This window comes from Hordeum vulgare, chromosome 7H, assembly GCF_904849725.1.
Source record: "Hordeum vulgare subsp. vulgare chromosome 7H, MorexV3_pseudomolecules_assembly, whole genome shotgun sequence".
NCBI classification, from domain to species: domain Eukaryota; kingdom Viridiplantae; phylum Streptophyta; class Magnoliopsida; order Poales; family Poaceae; genus Hordeum; species Hordeum vulgare.
The window spans coordinates 397,311,135-397,321,743 of record NC_058524.1 but is presented as its reverse complement, the minus strand read 5'-3'; the positions used below and the strand labels follow the sequence as shown (position 1 = coordinate 397,321,743).

The following is a 10,609-nucleotide window of genomic DNA, read 5'->3' as shown; positions in this document are numbered from 1 at the left end:
AAGATCTATATGCAAGAAGATTTCAATGATGAAACATTCAAGGAGCGGTGTTGTACAAGGGGGGTGTTAGAAATTAATTAGTAGATTAATTAGGCAAGGGATGTGTCCAACCCCGAACAGTCATGTCTCCTCTCTCTCTATTGACAACAGGCACCTGTTCTGAAGGGATGCCTCCGAACAGACACCTCTTCTTCGCACATGTTTCAGATGTATATATACTTGAGAATCAATAGAAACAGGACTGATCGTCCATTCACTTTCATTCAATCTCGTTTTACTCAACATTTTTTGCGACCACTGATAGAGATGCTCTTAGTGTGTCTACGTGACGTGGATATGTTTTATAGACATCCAGCATCAGAACGGTTGTACATATCCTAAGTGTTTTCCTAATTCTTTGTTTTCGAAAGGGCTTTACAAAACCTCTGGCGACTAATGAAGAAGCTCAAAGCGTGGAAAGTTATCATCCATACAACGATTCTACTTCCAAACCCTTACGCTTTCTCTGGACGACCCAGCGAGCGAGGATAATCCTCGTTAGTCGTTCCGCTTTGACGCAGCAAAACAGATAAGGTGACTCGCCCACCCATGCATCAATAGACAGACAGTCCACTGTTGCCGCCAGCTCATCACCAAGACCCAGCTCAAGACTTACCCACGTATTTTCTCATAACATATACTCCTTCCTTCCCAGAATGGCACGTCTATCAATCGCAGTTACTAAGCTTCATAGACAAACATTTGGACCATATTTGTAAATAAGCATGCTGCAATTAATTAATGATACAATGTCCAAAAACTGCAGCTACTAATCTACATATGGCATCCATTGGATGATATTTCTACTAACATGCATAAACAATTACTCCCTCCGTTTCTAAATATAAGTCTTTTTAGAAATTTCACTAGAGGACTACTAACGAAACGAAATGAGTGAATCTATATTTTAAAATATGTCTATATACATTTGTTTAGTTTTCTAGTGGAACCTCTAAAAAGACTTACACTCCTCAACCTAACCAAGATTTCATCAACGTGACCCAAGGCTGACATACGACAATGCTCATCAACGTAACCAAGATTTCATCAACGTGACCCAAGGCTGACATACGACAATGCTCATCAACGTAACCAAGATTTCACCAATCAGCTTGTGTGACCCAAGATTTCAACCATGCGCTGACATATGACAATGATCATCAACTTAACCAAGATTTCACCAATCCAGCTTGTGTGACCCAAATATCCGTGATTCACAAGTCAGATCTACCAAGAAAAAGAAACAACATCATAAATTGGACCATCCATATCGGCATTTACAGGAGAAAAACATCAACACATCTTTCAATTAGAGCATTGACATGCACCTGCCATCTACGGCAACAATGCTAGAGATGGGAACTTCGATCAGCAACAGTGCAATATGCATTGTAGGTATCGTGCCTAAAGGCCATTATTGCATCAACACCAACCTTTGCAGCGGGAGAAAACTCGTTTATTGTTCAAACATAGAATCTAGCTTGTAGAATGATTTGGTACCAGTTCGCACCTCTAGGTGGTGCATGGTCACAACAAAAGTTGTTTATAATGGATACATACATGCACAGCTGGCAGTAGCCACACCTAATTGATATTTGTTGGTTTATACCTTTATGGTCTTGCCAAGTTACTTACAGTGTACCATACAATGCACTTCACACATGACAAATTGTTGGGAAAATACATCTTCTGTTAATAAAAATAAGGCCTACATATTTTTCAAAAGTCAAACAGTGTGAAGTTTGACCAAGTTTTTAGAAAACTATTAATTTTTACAATACGAAATCAATACAGTTAAATACATAATATAATATTTTCATATGATTTCAATATAGTATTACAGATTTTGATCGTTTTTCCAAAAAGTTGGTCAAACATTACTTTTTTTCAAAATGGCAGTTATCCTGTATTCATTAAGAAGAAAAGAGTTGCTTAGTCATTAATTAGGGAAAACTGAACAAAAACCAGATAAGCCAGTTAATTATGGAGAACCGGACGAAAACCATCACAACCGTTGAGCGGCACACATAAGAAACTCCACGCACACCACTACAAAGAGGGCCTGGTGAGACAGCACGCAGGCGTCATCGTCATCACTCCTCCCCTAGAGGAGTCATCACGGAATCGCCATCACTACACTCTAAGCAAATGAGCTCAGCCACTTATGGCCAAACAACGCAACTCCGACTCTGACGAAGAGCTCTGAAGGACAAATCCAGGCACGGTTGGAGCCGCCGAAGATCACCGAACGGGCCACCTGCACCCAAACATTTTATACCACAGCCCCGCCACAACTTCGACTCCACAGCAACAAACAAACCAAGGCAATACCACGGACAAACCGAAGAAGAGCCAACTACCGCAACCATTGTCGCGCTGCCGACATCGCTCCAACCATCATCATTGCCACAAAAGTCTTGCCGCCGCAGCCACTGCAAACCATTGATCCCGCTTGCCGATGCCGAGCTCTAAGACGAAGCCCCCAAGAGAGGAACGACACACCGAAGCGCCGCCATCGTCCAATCACAAGATCAAGGGTTACCCCTAGAGAGGCCATAATGGTCGGACCCATGCCCAGGGGGAGGGGCGGAGCCGCACTTCATGGAGCCCACAAGAGACCAACCTCCGGCACAAGGGCCCACCACATTACCCCTGCCACCACCACCGAACAAGCACATCACAGACAAAGCGACCACACGCACCTCACGGAGGCCAACGACGGCCGTACCGCCACGAAGGCCAGCAGATACGTTGACGCCCAACCGAAGCAAGACAACTGGACACGACACGAGCTACCACGCGTACCGAGCACCACGCCGGAAATGCAGGGAGGAGGGCCGCCCGAGGCCATGGACCACCACGGTAGTCCACGCGCCCGCCAGCGACAACGGGAGCAAGCACTTCGAGACGAGCCATCGCCGCACAAGGCCTCCGAGCAACCCGAGCAAACCACGACAGCCAAACACAGCACCACACCGCCCGAAGGCCCACATCGCCCATGTTGCACCTCTCTGCATGACCATGCAATCGCCCGATGCGTCCACCTCGAGCCAGCCCGCAGCAGCGCCAGATCGATGCTCCGCCCCGCACATGGCCACGCCACGCGCCATGGCCACCTCACGCCACCCGGTGCAAGAGAGCACCGGCGCCTTCCCTCGCTGCCACCTCAAACCACCGCCGGACCGATGCACCCCGCCGAGCCGCGCCGCACACCCCCACAAGGCCGCCGCCTCATGGGAAGGGAAAAGCCCCCCCGCCCCCCGCCGCCAACGCGCAAGCTCTGTCGGGCGGCATTCTATGGCGACGGCGAGGGAGGAGAGAGGGGAGGTGAGGGCTGGCCGCGGCGGGGAGCTAGGGTTGCGCCCGGGTCGCTCGTGAGAGCCGCATGGGGCACTCGCCTCTTTTTTTTGTTCGCTCTGGAAAATAACTGATGTTATTGCAGCGTTGGATAGACAATACATTGTTTGACTTCCGGGAAAAAAATACACTCCTTACTTTCAGAAACAGAGGGAATACATACGAAGATTACCCAGAAACATATTTCCCACCTTCTAAGACTAGTGCCCACTGCCCCACAAGTCTCGGGACAAGATACCGAGAATATTAACAGCCACAGCCACAGCCAAAGAAATCGCAAGTAAAAGAAAACAAAGAGACAAGAATTCAAGCATAAAATAGAAAAAAAAAACTCAAACCAACCTCAAAAGTCTAGGCAGCACCAATCAGGTCCTTTAATTCAACAAGGCAATCAGCAAGTTCTTTATACTCCTCTGAACCTACAAAGTCCATGGCCTACATAAAGATAAGATCAATATTTTATTATCAGGGAGAACTTCTCAAATTCCAGTACTGAGAGAAATGGGTCAGCTATTATAAATGGCATGGCTTTCTTTTCATCGTGTCATTCCTGATCTGTATTTTACATGTTCATGAACTAAATTTTGTTGTTAAAGATGGCTATACTCTACATCCTTGGCTCCTTGCGATCATTAAGAATTAGTAGTAAATATTGCAAAACCACAACTGTTGAGGTATCAATGTTGCTTTTTATCACCAATCTATGATCAGCCTGTGTCTCAAAGCCCAGATCTCACACTTCCAGGCCCTTAACAGCCTTACTGACTGCTTGCTCCCGTATGCCAATGTTGAGGAGGAAGAGAAGCACCAACAGAAGGTATATCGACGAATCGTGGGTTGAGACTGACCACCAGTATAAGCCACACTAGAGTGCTGCGCTCACTTCATTTGTGGAACTCAGTTCAGCCCATTTCAACTTTCAACTCGGCCACTTACAAAGCAAATCCCCAATATCGATCAAACACTGAGTCCCTAAAATTCAATAAATGTGTGGTCTAAAAAAGATATACAGCTAAACTTTCGGCTTTACAAACTGTCAAACCAGGTGTGACAGCGCCACGCTCCATCAGTCAGCCAGAGCAATGATCCTATGCAGCCGTAGCATCATTGTTGTAATTTCTTTGCCAAGTCAGATTGACCTATTTGAGAGCACGTGCTGTTAAAAGATTATTACTCTTGACCATCACCTTCATCCCCAACTCGGAACTTATCAAGCTGCTTGAGTTGCTTGGCTGCTCACTGGACATTATCCATTCTTCACCGCTCCATTATGGCGTGCTCAGATGCGGCGGATGGCAGCAACTCGAAAGTTTTCTTGGCAGGAAAAATAATAGAAGGGAGACGAGAGACACAGGAGAGCACGCTCTACACCGGCTGGTCGACCTCAACTCGTGCCTCGTCCATCTGCTACATGGCTGTGTTACAGGGCGGATCTTTGCCTACTCAGCACATGTGGGCCAAGGCTGTTAAGAGACCTAAGGGGTAAGATTTCGGCTTTAAGACACAGTCCCCTGGCTATAATGGTGGTCGTGTGATTATTATTTTCTGAAAGTGGTGGTTAAATGATATAGGTGCCAGAATGGTTGAGATTTTGTGATATTTCCTCATGAACTATATATAGTGGGCAGCAAAACCAAAACTCAGGTACCTCTTTCAAGGAGCTTTTAAGATGCATCTCAGCTAACAATAATTCTCGTTTGCTTCCTGCCGTGGATGAAATTTCCATGTAGAACTTGCAAAGCTGCAAAGAAGCTTGAGCAAACTTTTTGAACTTCTTATGATCATGCCATAATTCTGAACCCTGTGAGGATAACAGTCAATAAGATGATGTGAAACGATGAGTAGGAGAACATAAATACAGTACACAGTCTGTTGCATGTAGAAAGTTGGGAAATTATAAAGAGAAGCGCCGCATCACAGCTCTTCCATGCAGCGGCTTCCGCAGCCCCATGCGCATGCAAAAATCTTCCACCTCATGCTTACATCATCGCATTAAATGCTTTTTCAAATTTTAAAAATGATTTATCTCAAAGATTAATAATTTTATTCAAGATTCGCTTTCACCGTTAGGTTCGTCTCGATGAGACCTTCAAAATAAGATCCCATGTTGACATGTTCCGTTGATTTTTTTTTCGTCGTTCCTAGTTGCCATATTTATGTCATCATAGTTGTCATCTTACGGATGTATAGTTGTCACAAAAGTTATACATAGTTATCAGGACAATACTTTTATATTTTTTAAGCATTGCAATGTTATGTGAAGCTAAAAAGTGGGTATTAAAACACTAATAACAAGCAAGTAAATGCATAAAGCAGCACAAGTATAATGAATCAAGTTTTTTAGTGGGGTATATCAACATTCATAAACCTGATAACCAAGTTGATTTAATGTGAGAACTATGTAACAAATAATATGACAAGTAAGTGATAGTAATCTGGCAAGTACCGAAGAAAACGAAAGTTATCGAAACATATCGACATGGGAGCTAGTTTTGAAGATCTCGTCGCGAAAAAGTCAGTGATGAAAGCGGATCATTAATTGAATTAACGGTTTTGTAGATAAAACTTTTTGAATTTCAAACATCGAAAGGAATCTTGATGACAGATGCTTTTTGGGCTTATTTTCTCAAAAATCTTCATTTTGATCGAAAAAACCCGGGTCATTGCATGCATGCATGATAAAGAAAGGGGAATTTACTGCTGCATGTCGAAGCTGTTTAAAGTAATGAGTATGCATCTAGGGAGTACTAATTTTGCATGCATACTAATGTTCCATTAGCTGGGAGGCCGCACCGGAAGCCCCAGATGCGGCGCTGCTCCGTAGTGTGGTCCAACAATGAAATAGGAATACTTGGATTCAACAAGAAAATAAAGTCAGCACTTAAACAGCATTCATAAGATTTTCAAACAAATAAGTAGTTATACATCAATTAAAGTCAGTGCTACGTAAAAATATAGTGGCGACATATAAATACACATACACTGTAAACCGGAGAAGAGGGGGTTTGGGGGAGGCCACATATGGTTATAACAGGTCAAGCACACCCTACACATGTAGTTCTAATAGTATTGCAGCGGAAAGTAAAACATGCAAGTGTAAAGTAGAGTAGTAGGTAGGGAGATCAAACGCATGAGGTTGACACGGTGATTTTTGGCATGGTTCCGATAGGTGGCGCTATCGTACGTCCATGTTAGTGGAGACTTCAACCCACGGAAGGTAATGGCTGCGAGAGTCCACGGAGGGTCCACAAAGAAGCGGCCTTGTCTATCCCACCACGGCTTCCGTCCACGGAGGACTAGCCTTACTCACGGTAGATCTTCACGAAGTAGGCGATCTCCTTGCCTTACAAACATCTTGGTTCAACTCCACAACACGAAGTAGGAGGCTCCCAAACGACACCTAACCAATCTAGGAGGCATCACCCTCCAAAAGGTAATAGATGGGGTAGATCAATGAACTCTCTTGTACTTCTAAAGATAGTCTCCTCAACACAAATCTCTCTCACAGAATATGCATGGGTAGGAGAGGTTGATTTGGTGGAAAGCAGTTTGGGGAGGCTAGAGATCAAGATTCAAATGATAGGATTGGAATATCTTGGTCTCAACACATGAGTAGGTGGTACTCTCTCAGAAAATGGATCTGAAAATAAAGTGTGTGTTATGAGTGCTTCTTCCATGAATGGGAGGTGGGTGAAGGGGTATATATAGACAGCAGCCAAAATCCAACTGTTACACACAAAAGTGCAAACTCGGTGACACCGAAGTGGACAACTCGGTGGTACCGACTAGTACTAAAAATGTGAACTTTGAACCTCGGTGAGACCGATATATAGAACACGGTGGCACCGAAAAGGTGACTAACGGTCAGATGGCCAAACTCGGTGGCACCGATACTCAAACTCGAAAATTCCGATTTTGTGTATTTTTGCAACAGAATGTTGGTCACACTGAACTCGATAGCACCGATTTGGTGGGAATGGCTAGGGTTATGTCTAAGGTTCAAACTCGGTGGGTTCGATGTGGCAATGTTGGTGACACCGAATTTGTGTATGTGGAACTTGACAGAGTGAATATGTGGGGAAAATGACTGAGTGTTTTGGTGCCTAACTTTGAACATTTGAGCAATCAGTTCATTTTACTACCTCACCCCCTTTTAATAGTATTGGCTTTCCTATGGACTCAAAAGTGATTTCTCATAAATATAAAATGAAGAGTCTTCTAGCTTGAAGCTTGAGCCAATATTATTCCTTTCTTGCATCTAGGGGCATCTCCACATAAACCTTAACCCACAGCATCTTTTGAACTTTTCTGAAATATACTTGAAAAACACATTAGTCCTATGATGCATATGTTGTGATCAATTATCGAAACCACCCTAAGGAGCAATTGTGCTTTCAATAGGCTACAAGAATGTCTATGGTCAGGTGTGTCTGGTGACTCAGCATGCCCTAATCCGTCACCGGGTGCAATTTAGTCTGCATGCGGTACTTCAGCATGCCCTAATGGCCTAATCCGTCACCAGGGTGCAATTTAGTCCGCACACAGTACTGTATGCCATAGCCAGCAGAGCTACTCATACACCAGTGTCCAAAAACTTTTATTGCCGAGTCAGCCATATTAGACTCTTGAAACCTGAGCCGGATTCAAAGACAAAAAACTAGATCAGAGTCGGTTCCGACACCCTTGTTCGCATGCAAAGACGTGCGGTATTACACACACAGCATGCATGTTGTACAGCATGATCCAGCAGTCAAGAACAGCAGCACAAAAGGATACAGCAAGGCATTGTTGTATCTCATCAACACAGTGCGTGTGCACTCGTTAGCTTGGCAATTCTCAGTGCCAACTGCCCACCACATGCCTGACGATGCCTCAAACATGAAATTTCGCATTTCTTTTCTATTTTTATCAGATGGCCAAATTGTCACTTCGGTATTCATCGAATTCGGTTGCTAACCAATCGTATTTCTAACTTTTGCAATGATCCACAGCAATTAGCTCAATTTGAAGGGCAAACTATGGAGAAAAAATCAGACACTTTCTTTTGACACTATAAAGTGCTCTCATTTCTTATTCTCCTCACTGGAGACAATGAGTTAAGCAGGATGCCACAATACTGCCGCCCTCCTGACCGCACATGACCTGCTCTAATTTTCTGACATGCTCAAATAAAGTCCTTTGTGTTATTTTGTTTGGTTCTCTTCTGTTTTTTGGAAGGTCTTTATTTCAGTTTGTCCATTGGCCTACTTTTGCGCAGTTTCAGCGTCTTCTTCATAACACACAACGACAGGCATTTTGATGCTTGTTTGAGAAAAATCAGCAAAAGAAACAAACCCACCATGCATGCCAACAGTGGCCAAAATGTTAAGAAATCCAGTATTCCTGGTTTTTTTTATTCTACAGTAGAAATCCGAATAGGAATACCTAGTTACTTTTCACACATGCCATTTCAGAGGTCAATGGTAGTATAACATGTAGGAAGTTCCAAAAATATAGAAGGAAACTCAAGGAATCCCAGAAGAATCTGGTTTGGTTTAGCTTCCAGGCCAGATTTGGATTTTGTGTTAACCAAATTTCTGAACACAGATGCTCACCCGTCCGCCAATACAGAGAAGATGAATATTTAGGACACATCTTCCAATGAACCCATCACACTGTTCTGTTGTTGTAGAATAGGCAGTCCTACGCATGCGCAGATGCAGATATATAATTCAAATTGCTTGATATGATGACTAAGCGAACTACCGGGAAGATGTACTATGCACCATAAGTAAAACATTAAGACATATAGCAAGCAAAATGAAGATAAAAGAGGCAAGTCATTCAATGTGGATTAAGTTTATGAACCTTTAGATATTGAACTTGATTGCGCAAAGCTTTAGAACATTTCTCGAGGTTGCCCTTGCTCTTATGGTATCTAGCAGATAATCCACATATCTCCGGAACGCTAGCCCCACTATTTAAAATCTAGAAACACAACCAATCAGATAAACTGCAGAACAATGCGAGAATAAAGATGAAAGCCAAGTAAAAGCTTATGAACCTGCTCAAGGATATCACCAATTATATCTAATAATTGACTCGATTGTCTGGCCTCTTTATTTGAATCATCTGAAGTGTTGCCTATGGATTTAGCTTCTTGAGTATCATTAAGATGAGTAGCTTGTTCTTCGAGGGTGGTCATCACCTTGTCCAATAGATCAACATTGAAGCGCTGGTTGGAGGACAAATTTAATACCATTTTGATAGCTTCAAGTGTCTGCACAGGATACCGTGCATTATATTTTGTCATTCTACAACACATTATAGCTGGCGTACAGGTCTAAGATACTCAGATATTCAAATGAGAGAACATGTCAGGCCCACAGGGAGGCATGGAGAAAAACTATCTACTTCATGGAATTAACAAACTTGGCATAATATGGAGATCTATCATTAAACCATTGAGTACCAAAGATTACAAATGGCATTACACTAAATAAGTAGAGGAAGAAACAAACCATTGCATATCTGCAAGTATGATGTTACCAAAGGCCATAGGAAGAGCATCGCTGCAAAGTCAGTTTGACCTCAACCAGTGGCTGCAGTAGTTTCTTTTCTTATCTTTGTGTAATTACATATGCATAGTACTAACCTATTTAGATATACTATACTAACAGAAGGGTTCTCATGTGCTCTATTACCTTCAAAAAAAACAAAAGATAATCATAACAAGTATAAAGTCAGGATCAGAATCCGTAAAGGGGATTGTGCTTATGTGTGCGATCAGCTGAAAAGTATAAATGTAGCTTCAACTGAGAAATCAAGAAGCATTGACATCAATATACTTCTTACCAGTCGAATATTGTGTGTGTCCAAAGCAACCTTACTGTAATTTTCCCAAACTTGCCAACTATTCCTCCTATAAATAAATGGTTTAATTTTAATAAGAAACAATTTACTTGATAAACTTATGGAATAGGAGTTGATACACACTTGAACTTAACAGCCTCCCTGAATGACTGGACTGACGCTCGACTTCTCCCTCTAATCATGTGCCTGGAAAATTGACAATATTAGATAACAGGTAAGAAAAAATCTTGTGAGAATAATCTTTGTTTTGTCATCTTGGTTAGCACTAGTGGGCTGTCAGGTCCAAACCGACATACCTATGTATTGACCTTGTATCCTATATATACCTACCACTATGAAATACAAGGACTGCCGCCTTTGC

At 42.8% G+C, this 10,609-nt stretch overlaps 1 protein-coding gene across 5 annotated transcripts in view; it reads right to left on the bottom strand.

Moving 5' to 3' along the window:
- Positions 1-749: 749 nt before the first annotated feature.
- The window catches only part of LOC123408861 (tetratricopeptide repeat protein 27 homolog), a 31,774-nt gene continuing 21,914 nt past the window's right edge, over positions 750-10,609 (bottom strand). Inside the window, exons 15-21 of one of the 5 annotated variants that reach the window (XM_045101899.1) lie at positions 10,372-10,434; positions 10,231-10,297; positions 9,440-9,655; positions 9,244-9,363; positions 5,045-5,197; positions 3,739-3,831; positions 750-1,266 (exon numbers count right to left, since the gene is read on the bottom strand). In XM_045101899.1, coding sequence (XP_044957834.1) covers positions 3,748-3,831; positions 5,045-5,197; positions 9,244-9,363; positions 9,440-9,655; positions 10,231-10,297; positions 10,372-10,434 — 703 coding nt within the window. In that variant the 3' untranslated portion in view covers positions 750-1,266; positions 3,739-3,747. Of the gene's footprint in view, positions 1,267-1,952; positions 3,456-3,738; positions 3,832-5,044; positions 5,198-8,990; positions 9,079-9,243; positions 9,364-9,439; positions 9,656-9,896; positions 10,080-10,230; positions 10,298-10,371; positions 10,435-10,609 lie in introns of those variants that run through there. The other 4 variants (XM_045101900.1, XR_006612795.1, XR_006612797.1 and 1 more) reach the window with 4 other exon arrangements.